Source organism: Gymnoscopelus braueri (assembly GCF_963280865.1).
Source record: "Gymnoscopelus braueri genome assembly, chromosome: 11".
Taxonomy (NCBI): Eukaryota; Metazoa; Chordata; class Actinopteri; order Myctophiformes; family Myctophidae; genus Gymnoscopelus; species Gymnoscopelus braueri.
The window spans coordinates 27,000,837-27,024,293 of record NC_137613.1 but is presented as its reverse complement, the minus strand read 5'-3'; the positions used below and the strand labels follow the sequence as shown (position 1 = coordinate 27,024,293).

At 41.9% G+C, this 23,457-nt stretch overlaps 1 protein-coding gene across 3 annotated transcripts; it reads left to right on the top strand.

Annotated features, from left to right (window-relative positions):
- Window positions 1-6,725: 6,725 nt before the first annotated feature.
- khdrbs1b (KH domain containing, RNA binding, signal transduction associated 1b) lies at window positions 6,726-22,694 on the top strand. Of its 3 annotated transcripts, XR_013933983.1 has the most exons (13): window positions 6,726-7,184; window positions 10,916-11,040; window positions 12,975-13,091; window positions 14,365-14,511; window positions 16,493-16,626; window positions 16,951-17,182; window positions 17,525-17,592; window positions 17,930-17,988; window positions 18,222-18,411; window positions 19,766-19,842; window positions 19,947-20,055; window positions 20,573-20,640; window positions 22,103-22,694. XR_013933983.1 is itself a non-coding variant. In XM_080441540.1 (9 exons), the coding sequence occupies exons 1-9, from the start codon at window positions 7,076-7,078 to the stop codon at window positions 18,329-18,331; spliced, it is 1,101 nt and encodes a 366-aa protein (XP_080297666.1). In that variant the 5' UTR covers window positions 6,726-7,075; the 3' UTR covers window positions 18,332-19,721. The 3 variants fall into 3 exon arrangements, 1 of the variants encoding a protein (XP_080297666.1); XR_013933982.1 differs by lacking the exons at window positions 19,766-19,842; window positions 19,947-20,055; XM_080441540.1 differs by lacking the exons at window positions 19,766-19,842; window positions 19,947-20,055; window positions 20,573-20,640; window positions 22,103-22,694 and having other exon boundaries at window positions 18,222-19,721.
- Window positions 22,695-23,457: the final 763 nt, after the last annotated feature.

The following is a 23,457-nucleotide window of genomic DNA, read 5'->3' as shown; positions in this document are numbered from 1 at the left end:
ACGCCTCAGCCTCTCTTCTATGAAGGACTGCAAAAGGATGTGACAGAACATGAATATTGTTTTTTTTCTTCACGAATGAGCAGGAAAATGTATCCCCCTACACATAATTATGAATTCCGCTGAATTATTTCCAGTGATATGCGAAGCGAGGAGGTGAAGAATTACATTCTTGTGTATTTTGTTGCGTGTGTGAAACATTGAGACGAGTAATGAGTCTCGGATGATGATGATAGCATGCAGCAGCAGCAATTTTCCTTCTCCTGTGCATTCAGTCTAGTGTGGTATGTCTATCATTACGTTTACTTATAGACACACATACATGCATAAACACGTGCTCACGTGCTCACACGCTTGCTTACACATTCTACACCCACATTCACACAAACACCCACGCACACGCACACGCACTGAAGCACACACACACACACAAACAAACGAATACAACCTTAAATGTAAACACACAATCACAAACACATTTTCACATTCAAGTATACTGCGATCAAAGGTGAGACTGTAACAGCAGCTCAAAAGGAGGATTTTGCTGTTGTTCTTCACCCTTCTATTTGATCACTGTAAGGAAATAAAACCTTTGAAGATGCTCTGTGGAAATGTATACATTTACGATCATTCAAATTGGAATGTGGGACGAGTTATAGCTGCATTCTGCTTTAATGACCCATAGAATGCTGGAGAAGGCAGGGAGGTCTCATAACTGATGACATTTTTTATGGTCCTTTGCACCTGACAATGTCCTTTGATCTCAATCTGCATCTCTATCTGATACCCGAGGCCTTCGATGTTAAAAATAAATATATTTCTAATCTAATCCTATAGCAATCTAATTTTATAGCACTTTAATTTTATACTGGAAGTCAATGGAGGTCGGATTGGACTGAAACTTGGCCCAACTTTGGAGGTGACAGACATCATAGTACTGACATCATAGGCTGGCCATATGAAGTCTGAGATCCACATGGATGGAAGCCATACAGTTATTAGACCCTGTCTTGTTTAAGATCTTCATAGTATGTCTTGTCATGTCGGGTTTCGACTCTTCGGAGGTGAGATATGGAGATGATGAGAGAGCTGGGGGTGGACTTGAGGGGAGGATCGGTATGTAGACAACCACATGCCTTCTCTGATACACATGCAGTCACCAGGCAGACACATCTTCTCAACTGACAGTGAAGAATTTCACTGCCGTGTTCGCCTATTTTCACAGAATGTCCACCTATTATGCCATGGCCAGGGATAGGGATGCTATTGTCAAGTGGCTGAAATGTCGCTACTTGGATCTTGTACTAAATTAGTGTGTCCATTTTGATTCCATCTTTTGTCAAATGTATTGATATGCAGCATATTAAAACATCTGCAAATTGAATTAAACATGGCCTAGCGTTGTGACTCATATACTGTACATTGAAAGCCAAATATAGCACATTTTCACTACTTAAAATATTAATAAATAGTTCTACTACCTCTTATACAATGTAGTAATTGGACCCAGAGAGAATTCAGGCTCAAGAGTTAGCTGTTAGTTGGAATGACGAGTTGCTAATTTGCGAATATGATGCTAAAAATGTGTGTAACATACACACATACATACAAAAAACATATAAGTATATACAGGCTCCACAGGGGAGATATGAGCCTGGATTCTCTGTTGGACCATATAACAGAGAATCTGTTCCCCCTTACAATGTGAAACACAAATTATTTATAGATTTATCGCTGAACTTAACCTTTAAATAATATCACAGCTACAGTATAGCTCATGTGCCCCCAGAACTTCTCCCATATCATCAAACAAGAAAAGACAAGAGGACACATCACACACCAAAGGACATAGTGAAATATTTATCAAGATGTACAGTAGCCTATGTGCAGCTTTAATTTCTCCCTCAGCGATCTAATGTTTGTTCACCGATGTGCAACATCCAGGTTGTAACCTATACATACACACATCTCCAGAGGTAACACACAGCATAAAAATTTTACGAGCCAGACATTATGAGAAAATGTATATGTCTCTATAAAGACTGTATTGGCTTTTCATTTGGGTTCACTGAATACAGCTGTGCAGCATAAATCAATAGTGCGATAGGATCTGTGTAGGAGAACATACTGCACTAAGAGTATCAAGGAGAGAGGGTAAGCCTGTGGGTGCTAGACATATATGTACATAAATCACACATGCACATAAATCTCACATGCATGCACACACACACACACACACACACACACACACACACACACACACACACACACACACACACACACACACACACACACACACACACACACACACACACACACACACACACACACACACACACACACACACACACACACACACACACACAGCAAATCATTGGAAGTCATTGACAACAAATGTAATCCTTGAGTGTGCGCAAACACATCCAATCATGTTCTGCCCCCCCCCCCGAGGACCAAGCGGTGTCCTATTTTCCTGCAGCACAATAAGCAGTGTAACACCTGAACTGACCGAATGAGATTAAACACATTTACAGACGCTGTTCTGCTGGTCTGTTATGTATGTAACTTTGACAGTAGCAACTGTTACACATCAACCTGCTGAAGTATCACTTTTTACTCGCATCCATAAATATTTTCGTTAGTCTGTTCAGCTACACATTTGGTACAAAACCGTGGTACTGTCTTGTTACTGTTATTTGTACCTTCTTTTACAGCAGCTACAGTATGCTTTCCTTTCTGAAGATCAGCAATTTTCAGGATGTCACACCATCATGCAATAAAGTATAAATCAGGTTTAAATGTTTAGTGGTCAGTATGGTGACCAGACCACATGGCATGAGACATTTATCGAAAACTGATATAAATTAGTTCAAATTATTATTCTCGAATCCGGTAGATGCTTCTTGGATGTCAATGATGCATTCCCAGGGCAGGGACATTGATTGCCAACAAATTCACCTTGAAGGGAGTCAGGGACGATGGAGAGAGAGATGAAGTCATCGAGATGAAGAGAGAGTTTGTTTGCATAGCGGGAGGGGAGGAATGAGAGACAGGCAGCGTTGGGGACTCACAGACCTAAGCAGGTGTGACAATTCTGAGAGCTTTCAAGGGAATAAAAGGTTCTTCTGGCCTTGTAGCGATGCTAAACTGAGCATGACCCTGACTCTAACCCAGCCACCTCTCTCTCTCCCTTCCTCTCTCTCTTCCTTTTTCAATCTTCTCTCTTTCTTTCTCTGGCCTAAGCTGCTGCCCAAAGGACTGGAAAGCTGTCCACTGTTGGCAAGGTTAGCCATAGAATGTAGGATTTAAGGCCTACTCATTTCTCTCTCTCTCTCTCTCTCTCACTGAACAGATGTTTATATTTTTCCTCATGGGAAAAAAAGAAGAAAAAGGTTGACAGCTGCATTTCCTCTTTGGTCAAGCAAAGTTGGCAATTTATTTAAGTAGGGAAAAAATGGTTAGAGCACAAATATTGTTTGAATATGTAAATAAGATGGATTTGGACGCGTTTCAAAATGTGTGGGATTATGTAAATTCTGTAAATTACTTGTAGATGTGTTTCTCTAACTCAATTTATTTGTAGTGGTGTATTGTAGCCTGTGATTGTCTTTGACATAAACGAGTGTAAATGTAGGATAATTGTTTATATGACAAAACAACTCTCTCACTCCCTCTCTCTCTCCCTCTCTCTCTCTAATCATCTTCTTCCTTTTCCACCACCACTTACCATTTCTATCCATCTATAGTGTTTACCCTCTCCATCTGCCTTTGTTTACCCCAGCATGTGGCTCTGTATGTTAGGGGAGAGGAAAGTCCACACAAGCAGAAGGCTAGGGAGCAAGCTATCAGATTGGAACTCTACCACCTGCCAAGCCAAGCAATTCTTCCTTTTATGAGCCAATTGATATTCAGCTCACAGGCGATCCATTTTGTCAATGACAAGAGAAGCCAGGACAACCTTGCAACCTCCAACGCTAATAACATTGTAATGGTCAAAGATAGATCAAATTGAGTGCTGATAGCTGGAGAGGGGTACGCGGCCTCCCATAACTATTTATGGCGTACAATATTTGCCTTCATTTGTTTTGAGCAGATGCATGCTTGGGTATAGGCTACACCTGCGGTCGATCGTAATAGTTTTTCGCGCTGGTGGCCGATTGACAAATGGTTCACCGTTTTCATGTTTGTTCAAAGAGCGTCCACCTGCGAATAACGCATACCGCGTGCCCAGAGACGCGAGGTGTGGGGAATTAACCTGGCCTCACTTTATATGCATGGGACCAACTGTAATCCCTGACCCTGTGGTGCTCCGCTATAGGCACTATGACAGCTTCACTGCCACCACCACTTGACTTTCAGGAACTAGTCCATGAGTGGTTTTCCAACTTGGGTGTGTCCAGGCACACCAATAAAGGGCAAGTCATGATGGAGGCACACCTGTAGGCCTATTCAGAAGAATGGCCTAGCCTCTATATAACACAACACGTGTTATCACTCTTATCATAAATGCTATTTTATTTACTAATGCCAACTAAGTTTAACCACATATTTCATACATTCATTAATTTAAAAAAATTGCAAGAATAGCTGATCTGCTGGCTCAAAACGCATCCCATTGCAATGCGTTGTTTAGGCTATAGCCTATAGCTTGTATCTGCTATTTTAAAAAAAAGTTTTGCACAAAAATGTTGAAACCTTTCCCCTACAATGACGTGTCCAATGCCAGGTTGAAAGTGGTTAAAATATATATTTTTTTGAATTTGCCTCTGCATTGGGATATTAGTGCGCACAATGACACTGCCACTGACATAGTAAATTAAAAACAATTCATAGCTTTTTGTATAGTTGTAGGTCTATAACATATTGCAATGTGTAGTTGTGTCACAAAATCCCAAGGTACACCTGGACTTGTCCCACGTGTGGGCCTCCCTTGGCAGTTGGCAGTTGGCACACCTTGGGAACCACTGCCCTAGACGCTGTGTTGCACTTTCCGCTTGTACATATCGTCCCTAAATGTTTTCTAATCCATTAATGTCAGCAGGAAAGGGGGGAGAGAGGACAAAGGAAGGGTTTCAGCCAGGTCGGCAGTTACACCTGCATCATGTGCTCTGGTCCGCTCCAAGTGTATTTTATCAGATCCACTAAGGGGCAGTAGATAGCCTAGAATTTAAACAGCTCAGATGCTGGCTGCCAATAGCTCAGTGCAGAGGGATCAAACTGATTACACACAAGTGGAACATTACTTTATTCATATTAATTGCAATAACACTGATGCAATAAATTAATTTTACAGCCGCATTAAAGGTCTACCCTTTCCTAACATCCTTCCTCCTAATATTCAGTCTCTTAATGTCATTGTTTTTTAGACTAAAGGATTTAATACACGCCTAGGATGACAGAATCATTGCCCAATTTATTGGACACATCATGCATCCAGGGTTAGGCAGTTCAATTCATGATGGCATCAGTGATGTCATCATGAATTAATTTTGTGAGAAACAACAGATGCAAAGACCCCAGAGAAAGCACCATGAGACTTCAGGCATCTCTTTATAAAATTTAAATCAAAATAAAGAAAAAGGGGGAAAAAAACTCTGACAGTGTGGACTCTGGACACACCCACAGCAGTGCCGAGAAAACACCACAGGATCGCTTGCCAAAAAGAACATATGGCTAGATCTACTAGCCCAACTTGCAGTAGATCTTTTCTTTTTGGCAAGCAACACCGGCATTGTGCTGCCAGGCAGAAACCTCGTATTTCCAGATTTCAACTTTTTTATGTTTCTTCCCCTCGCAAATTATTGCCTTTCTACTTCATCATTCTAATCTACAGTCTCACAAAAGGGCCCAAAATAGCCCAAATACAAGCTTACAGAGCATTGCAATGCTACATGCTGTGTCAGCTGTGAGCTTGTAGATCTGCTATTTCTGAACACAAATAGGCCTAATATTAAGTGTAAGTGTGTCTGTGCTGGCATTATATTAATATTCAACCACTGAAATGTATCAACAAGAGCTGTTGTGAAAACATGTATTTTTTTGGGGGTATTTTTTTATTTTATTTTTTACATACAAGGTTTCCACCTGACAGATATAAATGAGGCTGCGGTGGGCGGGGTCAGTTCAGCAATAAGCTGTGTGCTTCTCTGAGCTCACTTCCGCTGGTTGAGTCCAAATCAGCGTTGCCATGTCTGCTTATTATAAGCGACTTTGGGCTTGTTTTTTTCTGTAAAATTGCTGGTAAATATTGGTGGTTGCGGTTTTATGGGTCTTGTTGTTTCTAAAGTGTACTTAAAATTATTGTTTAAACCAGTGGTTCTCAAATATTTCCATGAAAATGTTTTGTGCCATGGAGCATTTGTGTTGTTAGAATGTTTCAAAGAAATATTCCAAATATTCCACATTTTATTGAAAATAAAGTTTTTGAAAATAGCAGATCTACAAACTCACAACGTGTCGCAAAGCGACACGTTGTGAGCTTGTAGATTGGCTATTTTCAAATAGCCAACGTATATAGGTTTAAAGTGCTCATTTGAACTGTACTTTCCTGTGCTTTTTTTTGTTGCAAACTGCTAATAAAGTATTCAATCAATCAAATGTGTTGCTTCTTTTGGGCTTGTTTTCGTAAACCTGGTTGCGTGTTTCTCTCGCAAGACCTGGCAACACCGGTCCAAATCACCCTCCAGTCACCAGCTTTTGTTCTTCCATTTCCACAGAGCGCTGCTGCTGCAAGGAGACAGCACACACTCTCTCACACACACTCACACTCACACACACACACACACACACACACGCACACGCACACGCACACACTGACACACACACCCAGACAGCACTACTCTGTGCTCTCCAAACGCACACCAGCAGCTCCAGATGCAAGACGCAATCTGCTGCGAAGTGGATACGCGCTCCATAGTTGCATTATAACTGGATCTACTCTTTTAACATTGGTGGTGGTGGCTTTTCGTTTTTACGCGTTTTACGCATCGATCCATCTCCCCATCATCACAAACAGATTTTTTTCCCCCTTTTTATCATTTATTTATAATTGACAGATTTTTGTATTTCTTATTTTTTTATGTTATATAAAATGGAGAGCGATCACGGCAAATATCTCCCTGAGCTGCTGGCGGAGAAGGACAGCCTGGACGCGTCTTTTACGCACGCCATGAAACTTTTATCTGCAGGTAAAGAGTGTTTTATTCTGCAGCAGAGCGTCCCACGCGCTGTTGTTATCATACTGTTATTACGCTGCTATGTGTTGTGTTAAAACAACTCGCACCCGATCGGCGCTGTGTGTGTGTGTGTGTGTGTGTGTGTGTGTGTGTGTGTGTGTGTGTGTGTGTGTGTGTGTGTGTGTGTGTGTGTGTGTGTGTGCGTGTGCAAGCGCGCGCTGCGTGCACGCTGGACGACACACAGACCTCCCTATTACAATAATCGCTTATAATAAATCCTCACACACCACCCAACAACACGTGTTGGGTGTTTATATATATATATATTAATAATATATATATATATTTATATATATTCTATAATAATCGTGTTTAAAGAAAGGTTAATATTCAAAATAAATACTTGGTACCGTTAGTATCTGATTTATTTCCGGTGGGATATAAAGCTTCCTCTGCGGCTATCTTTATCAGAAGGCTCTGGTCGTTATGTGTCCCGATCGCTGCGTAATTACAACCAGTGTTGCCAGATTGTGTGAGATAATGTTCAAATAAGCAACTACACTTTAGAAACAAGCCCCAAAAAACACAACCCGCAGCTAAACCAATATTTATAAGCAACTTTACAGAAAAACAAGACCAAAGTCGCTTATAATAAGTGGACATGGCAACGCTGCTTATAATTTATTTTATACTGCGTAGCGCAGCCTACAACTTTGTCGCTTGCCGACAAGACTTTGATCTACAAGCCAATTAACTGCTGGCTCCCTTCCGCTCCGGTCGGCAAGCGACGCCGTCGTGCGATTGTGTACAAATTAACATTAAAGCCCCCCAAAAGAGACCCCTATCCATGCCTGTTGTGAATGTTGACATGATTGTAAAAGTTGGCTTGCTTATATAGGAGGACACGTTTTGGCAAAAGCCACAGTTTCTGTAGAATTGTCTGTTAGAAATGTTGCACACCATTCAATGTGCGACAACATTGTGACAGGGTCACCTCGATACTTTGCAGCCAGTGTTGCCATATTTTGTGAGAGAAATAAGCAACCAGTTCTAGGAAAACAAGCCCAAAAGAAGCCACTATATGAGCACTTTATTGGCTATTTGATGGCTGCTCTACAAGCTCACAAGGCGTCGCATCGTAGATCTGCTATTTTCAAAAACTCTTGCAATAAAATGTGGAATATTTGGAAAGCTTTTGAAACATTCTAACAACACAAATGCTGCCTGTGGCACAAAACATTTTCATGAAAATATTTGAGAACCAGTGGTTTAAACAATAATATTTTTTTTGGACGCAAGCCTAAATAAGCAGCTACACTTTAGAAACAAGCCCAAAAAACAGCAACCTAACAACTAACCAATATTTACAAGCGACATTACAGAAAAGCAAGCCCACAGTCGCTTATAATAAGCGGACATGGCAACTCTGGTCCAACGAGGTAAACATCAGTTAGTCTGAAGGCTATAATAACGGTGTCTCAGCATTCCTGTTCACTGATCCATCCTGGAGGATGAATGAAACGAATTATTGATACAGATGGTTAAATGGAAATGGTTGGACACAGCACTTCTGTATCTGTGTGTCTGTGTCATCGAAGCTTGTGTTTTAAAATCTGTGTGACCTGCCTGCCTGGTCCATTATTAAAACCATCAGCTCCACACTGTCCCATGTGCTTTTCAAATGGTTGGTGGCACAAGCTGCTATACTGCTGCAATGTGCTTGCTTTTGTTGCTGCCAAGTCGATGACTACATTTATAATGGAATGGTAATGAATAATTGGCTGACACTGACAGAAGCATAGTCTGCAGACTGGATATTTAATGTATTACCACCAAAGCAGACGCTTGAAGCATCACCTTTTTGGTGGGTATTAAGTGTCCATGGTTGCATGATCCAGTGTGCAGACTCTTGTATGTTTTTATGTGTTCTTCTGTGTCTAGCACTAGCACCTATAGATAGGAATTTAGTCATTTGGATGTGTGTGCGTTTGTAAACTTTCTTAATTAATAATTGGCCGGCATAGTTTCTTTGTCCAGGATGCTCACAGAGGTACACCTACTGTATAATAGCCTATTATGTTTTGCCCTGAGGTAATGGCTCTCCTCTTTAAGCCTCAGTTATACTTAGTTGCGGGCTGGTGTTGTGCTCAGTAAATAGCAGATCTACAAACGTGTCACATTCGTGACGCGTTGTATATCTGCTATTTACGGCATGCAACACCAGCGTATAACTAAGTGTAACTGAGGCATTAGTGTGTCGGTCAGTGTGTGTGTGTCCTCGGCTCCCTCAGTAAGGAGAGGAGACAGACATCTCCAGTAGCTCTCCTCCCCCTGCCTGCTGTGCAGCCGGTAGACAGTGCGGTAGCTGACACGTCTGCACATCGCAGTTTTAGCACTTGTCATGGTCAGAGGTGAGGAGGCGGCTGTGATGGAACTGTGTGGGTATATGTGGGCCCTGGAGGCTGGGTACCCTGGCTGCCACTGAGGAAGAGGTGATGCAAGGCACAGCTTCAGCTCAGCCCGATGCTGTGTGAAAGGCACTGGAGGTGTGGGGATTCATGGCTGTAGAAGACTAAAAATATATACACAGTCAAAACTATTGTTAATTTGACTCTGAGAATGTACAAATGTAACCAAATTTGGTTACATTTGCACATTCTCTGACTTCCAAATGAATATTAATGCTGAGGATATCATATAGATCAAATAATCCTAACCCTGAAGTAGTCCTGAATGATTTGGGGAAAATGTGTAATTGCGATTTTTCAGTCCAATAATGCAAATTCAAGTCATTTTATGAATGTTTTGGTTCTGTTTACAGTATAGCCACCACCACATTAGATACTGTCAACATATAAACTGCTATTTAAAGGATCACACCGGTGTTATTGCATGTTTACTAGATCCCCCCTTTTTTATTCATATTTTCACGTGATAAACCCACCTTAAAATGATCTGCTAATCTGGCTAATATTCACCTTGCCTTTGCTGAAGTCATGGATGGACGTTTGAAGTTTGTTCATAAAATAATCTTTTCTCCAGTCGGCTTTGTAGACTTTTCAGATTAATCTGTGGCTTAAGCTGCTTTAAAATGTAATGATAATGTAACTTTGATGAAAAATAAAGGTGGCATAAAGTTCCCTGTGTTTGATTACTAATCTCTGGAAGTTCAAATTAATTGGAACCAATGGCTTCCTGGAGGGGCTAGGAATAACACAAAACAATAAATAATATGGTATGCTAATGTTTTGGAAAGTTGTCAGCAGTAATGTAAAGTATGGCATCTAATCAACGGGAAAAATATGCAAAACACCTGTATGGTCTTTTAACATGTGAGGGTGAAATTAATTAACTTGTTTTATAGACCAAATATTAGCCAAATGACTAGAATACCTTGTTTACAAGTACATTTTGAACCCCTTCTCTCATGCAGTTAACTGTAGCCTCTGTGATTTGAGTATTGAACTGACTTTATTTTTTTATTTTATTTCTTATATTAAGTGTGTAGCTCTGCCTTCATGACAGGGAGGCTGACATGGCACAGAAGATGCTAATTTTAGAACAAAACCGTTCTCATGTGACAAAATACTTCTTATAGCCAGAAATTCTCTCCACGTCTGACATAATGCCATGCCACCCAAAGCTCTGTTTGATGTCTTGATTGATTGAAGCTGCGAGTATATGTATCAAGTTTTTGCATCCAAAACAATATGCCTGAAACAGATACCTTTTCCTTTTTATAGAGGTCGATAGAATCCAGAACGGAGAGCCCAAAAAGGAAGGAGGAGAAACCTATCTGGACCTTTTCACAACAAAGAACATCAAACTTAAGGAGCGAGTGCTCATACCTGTAAAACAGTACCCAAAGGTGAGCTTAGTCCCTTTACCCCCCCCCCCATCTTTTCTAATAGAGCCAGACCTGTATATTGCCAGATATCGGCCATTATTTGACTTTGTTGACAACATTGGTACAGTTTATACAATTATGCAGCCGATATGTCTATACTTTTAATTAATTTACTATTAACTTGCCGTCCTTATTTTGGGCATGCCATTATAGGCAGAATTTTTCAAAAGTCTTCAGTTATCAAAAATGTTTAAATAAATAGCTGATCTAACAAGCTCATGACGCATTGTGATCATATAGATGAGCTATTTTGTAACACTTTGAGTAAGTGGTTAAATCTATCAAAACGTGTTTATTTGTTTACTTATGAGTTAAATGTTCTCATAAATTGGTATTGGCATCGGACCCAAAAATCTGGCATCTCTAATTTTCCAACCCTATCCTCTCTAACCTCTGTCTTCTTTAGCCCCTCTTGATTTAATTCATTCTGCAGCTGAGTTTCAATTACACAAAGCCATTGGGTCAAATTACTCCTCTCAACCTTGATCTATTAGCTCAGGTGTATAATTACCCTGGCCTGGATACACCTGCATCTTTAAAACGGCAGCATAAAAGATCAAAATGTTAATAATGTTATGGTAAAGGACATTGCTCTGCAGACTGTGTCGTGTGCTGTGTTCGCGTTTCAGTAAGCGTTAGTTATTCTATTCTGAGATGCCTTCTGGCTTGATTGCCTAACCTCAGCTGGCTTCATCTGTATGTATTTGATCTAAATATGGCTCAGACATATGGTGACATTGATTGCAGACACATGTTATGTTGCCGTGTTGGTGGCACAAGATGTTCAGGCATAACCTGTCTCAATGTAAGACATTTATATCGCTAGCTATATATATATACACCATTATATAATATGGGTTGTCTTGTTTCTGTCAGCCCAGGTTGACTCGGTTACATTGGCTCCTGTCATACACCGGCAGTGTGGTTTGGATTAGATGAACTTGCTGTGGTTTTCAAAGTGGATAGCATATGGTGCCCAGATAGATAGGATACCTATTTTTGCATCAGGGGAGAAAAAAAAGGATGTAAAGCTCAGTTCTAACAAGAAGATCCCTAGATGTCGCCCTGTCTGTCTCCAGCGATCAATATGATGTAGGAGTACTGTCTGTACAGCTGGACAGTCCTCAGTCCTGCTCCGTTTTTACATCATAAACCACAACATTCGGATTGGAACCTCAAAGCTAATGAGTGATGTTTTTTATCCTCAAATTTGCATAACGTTGCTGTCAGGCAGGATACTCGTATCTCCATATTTCAATGTTTCATTTATTTCCGTAAGTTAATGCCCCAAAACAAGATCTGCAAGCTCGAGCTTGTATATCTGCTATTTGAGCTATTTTAGACACATTTTGAAACTGAAAGTGGTGAAGATTGTATGGGTTTTATAAATATTTAACAAATGAAAAGTATTAACAAGAGCGACTACATAATAACTACATTAGATCCATTGGTAAACAGGTTCTCTTTTACATTTCCTGAATACTAATGGCTTTGGACATAGAAGGTTTCCAACAGCAACTATCATTTACCACAACATTTGAATTGGAACTGCAAAGCTAATGAGTGATCCTTTTTGGGGGGGGGGACCCAACCGTTTAGGTTAAAATGTCTCCATTAAGAACCTGTCTGCTGGCAAATAGCTTTGACCTTAATCATTTGTCTGTAATCATATTTTCACAGAGGTTATACTGCATTGCATAAAATTGCATAGCAGTCTACACAGATTTCACTCTATGCTTAGATGATTATAGTGAACATTTACCGGTAGTATCATTGGTCTTGGGGCTTTGTATCGACCCTTCGTGGTAAATATACCACTGAAGGCTGCACTGCACTCTTGCCAAAATGCCATCTTTCGGTTATCCTAATTTTGTTTTGTTCTGCTTGGGTTTCAGTTCAATTTTGTGGGGAAGATTCTGGGACCTCAGGGCAACACAATCAAACGTCTGCAGGAGGAGACTGGGGCCAAGATCTCCGTGCTGGGCAAGGGATCCATGAGAGACAAAACCAAGGTAATGCACTGTGTTTTTGTATGCACACCTGTGGGATCTGGGTTACCGGTAGCCATCAAACATCTGTCCTCTATTCGAGATGGACGCCGGGCCTTGTGGGTTCCCAGCTGTTGTGGATGTGGAGGATAATTAAGGCATGCATAAATGTAAACCCAAGGGCAGCCGCTTGCTGTGCATCTGTCATAGATACCTTTAGGATAGCCCTGTAGTAAACTTGTTATCTACCAGTTAATTGTGATTATCAAACCATGGCTTGGAGCCCTACAGGCGTCTTAGAGTACTTAAAAAGTACTAAAAGTACGTATAAAAGTAAGTATAAAAGTAAATTATATGAAAATAAAACAAAATTAGTGGAGGCACTTTTGTGGCCTACTGTCAGTGTGCCCAAGAAATGTGGAGCTGATTAGCTCTAGACACACAGACTGACAGACAGACAGACAGACAGACAGACAGACAGACAGACAGACTGGCCGTCTTTTAGACATCTAGACTCCTGCAGAGCCACGCTTTGGTTTGCTATCATTATTAATAGCACACCAATGCTTGATGCTGTGGAAGGTAGATTAAATGCAGCTCTCTAATGCATAATTTGCTTGAATTTGAGATGCTTATGAGCCACTTAGGAACTATATTTAGTTGACCGATTTCCCAAGGGCTCCGTACTAGGCCCCCTCCTGTTGTCCATTGTACCAAGACATCAGAGACACATACTTCCCACAGATTACAACCACACACGGAGATTTTGAAAACATGACCAATGACAAAAAACTCCCATATCTGCTGGGCGAAGTACAACAATGTGCAAACACAGCAGCAAGATTCGTGAGTTGCTGTGATAGGAAAAGGATATCAAACGGAACACAACCACCCTAAAGACTAATCATTGGGTATATTCCGGCACTATACCTGCACCCAGTGATCTTGGTACATAGAAATTGATCTATTGAAGATTCTGACTTTCAAATGTACATATTTTTTGTTTTGATTGTATTGCTGTATTGTTGTATTATGCTTTCTGCTTTGGCAATGTAAACGTATGTTTTCTCATGCCAATAAAGCCCTTTGAATTGAATTGAATTGTTTCCCCTCTACACTAAATATCTTAGCCAAAAAAATGGTCGATTTACACGCTCACAGGGCGGTGTGTTGTGAGCTTGTCGATGGGCTATTTTTGCAGAATGTTAGCCCCAGAATAGGGACACTAGCGTTCCAAGTAGTTTGACTGGGTGCAGAATGAGAGGTGTCTTTATTTGTGCGCCTGACTGCATTTCAGGAGGAGGGACTGCGGAAAGGCGGTGAGCCCAAGTATGCCCACTTGTCCATGGAGCTGCACGTCTTCATCGAGGTGTTTGCCCCTGTGCCAGACGCCTACTTGCGCATGGCCCACGCCATGGAGGAAGTCAAGAAGTTCCTATTTCCCGTAAGTGGGTCAAGCCCTTCTTGGCTATTGTTGTCATGCTCCGTGTTAATGCATTAACTGTGTCAAGTGATCACGGACTCAACCGGCATGTAAATCACGATTTTTGCCATGCTCAATGTCCACAAAAACACAAGCCCTTATGCACACAGAGGCCAGGCCTGAAAGCTTCTCCAATAACGGCCCAAGGGGTTCTTTAATAATTGACTTAAGATATGCCTTTCAAAAAGGGCTGGGTGGTTTTGCAGGATGCGTGTTGGGGAGAGGGGAATCTAAAGTGGGCCCAGCAGGATGGCAAGAGCAGATGAAGTGAGTATTTACCAGGAGCAAACAGACCTTATGGCATAGTCGAGTCGAGGCACGTAAAGCAATCAGCTTAAGGAGAGGAATTGGGTTGTTTTTCACCGTGTCAGCACAGTGAACCGTGCCCTATCTGTTTGTCTGCTTACAAGTCTTTCGTGTTGATCTGTATGCATCCAAAGCATCCAGTTTTATAATGACATAAGGAGAATAAAAGTTTGACTGCTCTATGGTAAATCTTGCCTTGCGTGGCCTGTGTCTGACTTATATTTGTTTTATTTTGAGAGGTTGTGGGGTTTAGGCCAGCTGGGCCTGCCCTGCTGTAGAGCCACGGCTTGCCCATGTGTATTCTAACTATGCCTTGTGCCATGAGTCGGCCAATGGGCCAGGTAATGTGTGTAATGGCTTTTTGGTTTTCCAGTTAGCGCTCAGTGGCAGGAGAAGTAATGTGATTTGGATCAGAAGAGAAATAAATGAGCTGATGTACAGGCTGATGTATTATATATCAAATTGCTGAGTTGCATAAAAGGACATCCCCTGCAGATTACTAAGATTCAGAAAGGGGAAAATAAAAAAGCATTTTAATGAACAACTGGCTTCCTTTGCTAAAATGAGACTTGTTTGCAAATTGATTTCCGTCAAATATATATTGTGCCTATAAAAGAAAGTCACAGCTTTGTTTCATTTCATCTATGTGTCGATGGATGAAGGCGTGGTTGTAATTACTCCCTCTCTTACAGTCCATTAGATCTTGTCGTTTTATCGCATCCTTAAATTATTTTCAATAAATTCACTGTTTCATCACAATCGCTAGAAAAACTAAATTCCTGTCTATTAGTTAGATTGAGACAGGTTGGCGTGCCAGGGCGTGGTAAAACCACCGACCGGTTAACCACGCGAGCACAGTCCCACTGCTCCGAGCCAGGGATGAATTTGTAATCAGACAAATGTGTTTGTCTTGTTTGCCTCCCTCTGATGCAGATAAATTGAACGCTCCTTTCCGTGCTGCATATTCTAGTAATAGCTATCTGGGTTTCTTTTCTTCTGGACCATCACATCATTAGAGGGCCTTCACCATCCCTGAGTGATTTATGAGAAAGAATCGATTGGGTCACAGTTCCGCTTCCCCCCACCGCCACGCCGGGAGGAAGGTGGCGGATTGTGTCGCAGGATTTGTGCCGCTCAAACAGGCGGCATCTCTAATCCGTGCCACCTTATTGTTTTCCACAGCGATGGAAATGGGTTAGCCGCTCATGTGACCCACAAAGGGCCTGCCAAGCCTGCAAAGTCGAGTCGCTCACCTCATGTGCAGAGGTTCCTAGGCTGACGCACGAGTGCAGGCAGGGAGCTCTCCTTCTTTATCACCTCCTCTCCCCTCTAGCACTCTCTGCCGACTCACAGAGACTTTGTTGTGCTGTATTCTGCTTGCTCCGTTAGGCATTAGGAGGGACGCCGGGTATCGAGCGGCTCGGTAATTGCCTTCTGCTCTTTTATTCATGGCTCCTTTCTCCTGCTTTGTCCTAAACTCTGTCCTCCTCTCTTTTCTCTCTCTTACTTTCTCCTCTCCCATGTCCTACACTGTTTCTCACTCTCTCCCCCCCTTTTTGGTTTTCTTCCACTGTGTGTGTGTGTGTGTGTGTGTGTGTGTGTGTGTGTGTGTGTGTGTGTATGTGTGTGCATGCAGGATTTGATGGATGATATCTGCCAAGAGCAGTTCATGGAGATGAGCTACCTGAACGGTGGCCAGGAGCAAGGAGCCAGAGGCAGAGGGGGCCTGCCTGTCAGAGGCCGCGGGGGACCTCCTGCTGGGGCACCCAGGTGAGCAGAAGCATTACACACGCACACTCACTCGCACGCACGCACGCACGCACGCACACACACACACACACACACACACACACACACACACACACACACACACACACACACACACACACACACACACACACACACACACACACACACACACACACACACACACACACACACACACACACACACACTATAGCTGCAGTTAGATAATTGTCTTAATAGATATTCATTGCATCTCACCACTATCAATGAATCCATGCAATATATATTATATATTAAAAAAAAAGCTTCATCGCATTTCTTATCAGCAACCCTCCTCCTCTCTTCCAGGGGTAGGGGTATGCCCCCTCGTGGCGGTGCTGTCAGAGGAGGAGTGCCCCGAGGTGGCCCAGCCAGGGGTGGAGCAGTGAGGGGTGCGCCGCCAGGTCGAGGAGGACCCCCAGCCGCCCCCTCCAGGGGCGCCGCGGCACCCCGGGCCAGGCCCCCCGCCGCCGGACCCCCGCAGAGGATGGCTCCGCCGCCCCCCCATACCCCCGCTGCAGCAGAGTCCTACGATGAATATGTGAGTTCATGCCGGGACATTTTCGGAACTAGGTGCATGACTTTGCCATCAATCGTAATATGCATGACTTCTCAGCTCTCCAGCACGCAGACTTTCATAAATGAATGAATATTTTTTTTTTACTAGAAGTGCACAGTGTGAGGGAGAGAGATAGTTCTGATGCCAGCAATGGCATTTGGGGGGAGTATGTCTGCTTTAGCAGGAGTGCAGTATTTTGGGGAAAGTTTGACATTCATGATTCTTGATTTTAAGTCTCTCTCTCTCTCTCTCTCTCTCTCTCTCTCTCTCTCTCTCTCTCTCTCTCTCTCTCTCTCTCCCCCCCCCCCCCCCCCCCCTCTGCAGACGTATGATGAGAGCTACACAGAGACGGCCTACGACTCATACGACAGCTACTACAGTCAGCCCCAGGCGTAAGTCAAGCATCCATCTCACTTTCAGCTACTTGTCACCAATTTGACACATAATGGTATTTTGTAACAGAAATACACTTTTGGCAAAGAACTAAAATAAATACTGTAGCAAGTGCTTCGTTATTTTTTTGTGTCTGCAGAATTTTAGTAGATTGCTAGTTATTTGCTAGGCCTGAGATGTTTCATGCTTTAAAAAGAAAAGAAAAACAGAGAGAGATGAAAAAAGAAACTGGCTTTGATCTTGGGATCTAATCATCCTCCCTCAGCAGCTAAAGAGAAGTAGCTAGCCAACGTTTTCAAAGAGTGTCTTTTTTTCTCTTTCATTTCTACCAACCAGAGAACCAGAATACTATGACTATGGTCACGGAGAGACAACAGACTCGTACGATTCCTACGGTAAGAATAACTATCAGCTTAAAGCCTGATTCATACTTAGTTGCACGCTGGTGATGCATGCCGTAAATAGCAGATCACATTCGTGACACATTGTAAGCTTGTAGATCTGCTATTAACCCAGTATTAACCCAGTGTCCTACGTACTGCAGATCATAAAGCGACTCTCTTGGTGTGACATGGATCTCATATATTTGTCTGTGTCTCTGTCCTTGCCTCTGTGTTTTTTGTCCCAGGCCAAGATGACTGGAATGGCACCCAGAGACAGGCTCCAGGGAAGGCCCCTCCTCCCCCCAGAGTTGCCAAGACGCCTTACAGGGAGCATCCCTATAGGCAACAATACTGAACTGGACTCACCTTAACGCGCAACTCCCGACTACCGCCTGTCTACCCACGGCAGCTCGCGCTTTAAGCAGCCCGACAAAAGTAATTGTCTGTTTTGTCTTTGGTTTGGTCTTTTTTTTTCTTTCTTTCTTTTTTTTTTTACCTACACTGGACTAATTTTTATGAGAACGAGAACTGGTCGAACTGGTTTTGAGGTCTGAGACCGCACCTCCCCAAAGCGGCATTTAGATGGGTTTAGAGAAGGAAACCGTGCAACGTTTTTATTTATTTATTTTCTTTACTTTTATTTTGCTGTATTTTCTTTCCTCTCTGACCCCATTACCCCCCTGGCTTTTTTTGCATTGTTGACCTTTTAATTTTTTACTCTTTGGGATTACATCAAGTTTCTAGAGGAGTATTTAGCGGCTCCTTATCAACGTGTTAGTGTCTAAGGAAACCATTTTAATTGTCTATTATAAAAAGAAAATGTTGAGGGTCAGTTGCAGATTCCCATTTAGGCTACATTTCAAAATTCTGTTTTAATAATAGCCAAATAAAATACCTTTCTAAACTTTCAATTATGTAATCTAGAAAAAAACAAAACAATATATATCTATATATACGTACATATTAAATCAAGTGAAGGAAAAATCAGTGTTAATGGAATTAAGTATGATTCATTCTTGATTATGCTTCCCATTTGTTTTTAAATAGTTCTAAAAGTTGTCCATTTAGACTTTAGGCAGCAATATTTGTCATTGTACTTAGAGTTTTGAAATATAGCCCTAATAGACACTGTTGAGATGGACTGTCCTCGAATCCTTAATTTGTTTTATAAGTGTTAAACTTTAATTTTAAGACAAAATGTCCTTTTTTGTTAACTTACGAGAACATGGCCAGGATTTGGCCCTTTTTGTTATGCTATAAAAAGGTTCAGGTCTTCATTGTGTGATCTGACAATAAACTGCATGCGGATTGGGACAGAAATCTCCACATGGGTCTTCTCTTTCTGTAGAGAAAGGGATCCTGCAGCTTAATCCGAACTATTGTACATATTTTAAAACGTTCCAAACTGTACTTATTCTGCCACTAGTATCTGTACCCTCTCCATAAAATGCATTATGCTACATGTGTAAGCTTGCCTAAATAGGTAACTAAATCTGTCAAAAAAAAGATGTTTTGCAGCAGTTTGTCAATAAAGCTTAGTTTGTTTTTTATGAAACTTAACTTGATTTATTTGTTTCCTGTCCTAGTAAAATTTGAAATGGCCTTTTTTAAACAACCTTCGAGCAGTCAGTCATAGGTGTTTTGCTTTGTTTCCTCATTCAAAACCGCATTTTAAATCTAAATGAATGTATTGACGTCTGACGACTTTAACCTTCCTAAATGATGTCTTGATTGATTATCAAAAGAGCACAACTTATTCTTTCTCTCTCTTTCTATACTTTTTAAAAAGGACCCCGAGGTAAGACCTCTAAAATAACCTGGATAGCTTCCTAATGTGTATAGAGTTCTAAAGCATTGAATGCCTGGGTATGTATCAGACTTTTTCAATCCTCTTACCTGTGGTCGTAATCGTTAATGAGAATTGCATTGATTAGCACCTGAAAATTAACTGAATTCAAACCACCATTCAGGTCTAGGCTTCATGTCACGGTTGACGCCTACGCGATGGCTACGTTTATTAAAGAGTAATGGCCGTGCAATGGAGAGGATGGTTATAACCTAGAACACTCCTCTGTAAAGGTAACCTAACCCTAAATGTTTAATTTGGTAGTGGTGTTTATCAATTGACATAAACTTGCTGGTAAATGCGTGCAATTTCTTAAAACATTATTGCAGTCATGGCAAAAAAAAGGGGGGGAAAAGGAAAAAAAAAGAAATCAACTCAAAAGTAAGAAAAATGTAACTTCCAATATTATGTAATAGTGAATTTTATGTACTAAAATAACTCTTGTGTACTAACAAAATATCCCACAATAGTGTTAATGCAACTCTTGCTAAAATGAACCAAGCCGAATCCATCTGTCAATATCTTATGTACAGTTCAGCTGCTGCTACTTTTTTCTTTGCAATATGTGTGTAAAGGTTGTATACAGTAACGTAAACAAAATAAAACGTCTCTACCGATACAAAGTTATCCAAGTGAAAGCTGGAGTTGCATGACTACCTACTCCTTATAGACGTTGCATGACTTTTGCCTATAAAGTTTCTCCTGGTGTTTTGAGACCTGGTATTGATTTGATGTTTATCCTTCTCCCAGGCAGCGATATGGGCCACAGAGCACCCCGAGATGGACAGTCCGCTGAAGTGAGACCCTCCAAACCTCAGGTAGGTTCAGAACTACAGCACATGTCTTGTATGCTTAACTGAACTTTGTTTTTCCCTGAGGGGGAGTTCCTGCAAGTTTTTTTTTTTGTTAACACATGCCTGACCTTTTTTGTTTTGTCGTGAAAAACGAAAAGAAACTTTCTGCAGTAGATTTCCTACAGTATCACAGGGATCAGTACAAACTCGCGCACTTCCATTTTCTACCGCTCTGCATTATGTGAGCTCATGGGCTCCCGAGGATTTTCACAGCCTTTTAAGGGTTGGTTGATTCCGATGATTAGCCGGCGCCAGGGAGTTGCGTCGCCGTCCTGACAGTGCTAGTGAATTGGTGTGTAGCGGCGCTAGCCTTGAGCGCAAATGCAGATGTCAACATGATCCAGCTGGGAAAAGTGGCTAATGAGGATCCATAGCTCATGCTTCTGACAGGAGAGAAGCCAGGAGAGAACGACTGGCGAGTCTTAAAATGGAACCAGTGAGTGGGGGGCTGGTGAGGGGGTTTCTCCTTAAAGGGACAATATCATGATTTTCAACATTATCTACTAGGTCTGGCCAATATATCGATATTATATTGATATTGTGATATGAGAATGAATATGATATTGAGACGTCTTTTCCTGGTTGTAATCACGTTAGCCCCATTTTATACTTAAAACAACAATTGCGGGAATAGCCGATCTACAAGCTTTCGTAGATCTGCTGGTAGATTTGCTATTTTGGATCATTTTTTAAGAGAGAGAGAGAGCGAGAGAGAGATCGTCTTAATACCACATTGTCACAATATCGATATCAAGGTATTAGGTCAAATGATTTTGTCCATATGGCCCAGTCCCATTATCTATAGTAGTATATTTGTTGTAGAGCTAATGTTTCAGTAGCAGCCATAACATTTAGCAGTCTTCTGTGTCTCTCCAACAACCCCCCACCCCCCCCCCCCCAAGTTGAAAAGATTACCCCAGTGATGTCACTGGGGGTCAAATCCAAGAATGTGAAAACGACGAACCTTACTTCCTGTTTTTTAGCCTCTACCCTCGATGGCCATGGCATAGACCCACTTTGCTGTGTTTACAGCAAACTAGCAATCATGACTTCAGAACATATGAAGGGGGTTACTGTAATTGCAACCATAAACCATATGGGCATGACAGGCAGGGTAATGCTGGTCCATAAAATGCACCATGAGAAATGCTGCAACACCAGGAAACACTGAAATGAGTAGATGGGAAATTTTGCTGTCAATATGGACTGTATCGTAAATATTGTTGTTTATATAGACTATGATGACATGCAACAAATGCTCAAATGCACAGGTACATGAATGCCACATTTTACAACAATGCTGATCAGACTCCCCCAAGATTTAGTGTTGGTGCTGCAGGGGTTGTAATGAATACAGTCTATTTAGTGATAACATTCCGTGGCAGCTAACTCGTTGTGTGTCGTTGTCATGTGTCTGTCTGTGCAGTTAGGCTGTGTACTGGAGCAGTCCTGCGTGAGGATAATGGTCAAAACGAAGACCTCGGGTCTCCCCCGGTGAAAGGAGGTTTTACCAACAAGGCCCCAGGCTCCCGTTGCTGGTGGGGCTGGGGAGTCTGGAAAAAACGAGGCCCGCTGCCAGGACAGCGATGGGACACAGATGATGGGCTGTGGGGAGATGAAGCCAGCCCCGACTCCCTTTGGAACAGGACAAAGACTGCAACTGTTGGGCTCGTCCCTGGGAATCGAGGATGGCCAAGAGAGAATTTAATGAACGGCGAGAACGGACATCCTCAAACTCTTGATCTTTTTTTTATATGAACTATGTCATTAATTTGCGAAGATCTACAATATTGCATTGCTTCTAATTATTTTTTTTACGTTTTGGAAAATAAAAAGGCACTTGGAACCTTGAATTATACGCTGCTACGAACAATTTTCCTCTTGAACCGTTCCCTCTCCTAACAAACCTAATTGTTCCAGTACAATGTACCATAAAATGAGCACTGCTGTTATAGTTGCCTGTGAAATAGTTTTAATTTCCCTTTCCTAGATGTGAAATTAACTCTCCAACGCATGGGAATATTCTCATGTTTCGTGTGCCCAAGAAAAATCACACACACATCTGTGTTTAAAGCGTTGTATTGTTGTACTTGTGTGTAGTGTAGTAACCCATGCGTTTATGGCCATGTGAAATTAGAATGCGCCTGTGTGAGTAAAAGATGCCTGGAGAGTGAGTATTTGTATCTTGTTATGGTTGGGTTCTCTGCTTCGTTGCGCGCACACACGCACGCACGCACGCACGCACGCACGCACGCACGCACGCACGCACGCACGCACGCACGCACGCACGCACGCACGCACACACACACACACACACACACACACACACACACACACACACACACACACACACACACACACACACACACACACACACACACACACACACACACACACACACACACACACACACACACACACACGCCATGGCGCAGCTAGCCTATGTAGCCCTGAGGACATCTAATGGTAATGTTGAGCCTATTTGCATGTATGCATGTAGTCTTCCTACGGATCCACAAAGCTCTCGCAACAAATGTTGGGCTGTTCCCCCCGGTTCAGCATCCAAATATGGTAATCGACTGAGACGGAAGCCAAGTGTGCTTGTGTGAGGGAGTGAGAGAAGGTGAAGACAAATCCTACCATCTTACCCCTTCACTCCAATCTGTCCTGTTCTACATACCTCTAGGGCTGGGCGATATGACTTCAAAATTTCAAACTTTTGCCCTAATTGCAATTAATGAACAATTATTAAAAGAATATACCGGTATATATTATGTTATA

What these genes read in the sequence shown, in the direction of transcription:
- khdrbs1b (XM_080441540.1), top strand. Translation starts at nt 7,076, where the DNA reads ATGTTATATAAAATGGAGAGCGATCACGGCAAATATCTCCCTGAGCTG. An exon ending in CTGTAAAACAGTACCCAAAG is followed by an intron (nt 11,041 to 12,974) that starts GTGAGCTTAGTC and finishes CTTGGGTTTCAG; the next exon opens with TTCAATTTTGTGGGGAAGAT. An exon ending in TCAAGAAGTTCCTATTTCCC is followed by an intron (nt 14,512 to 16,492) that starts GTAAGTGGGTCA and finishes GTGTGCATGCAG; the next exon opens with GATTTGATGGATGATATCTG.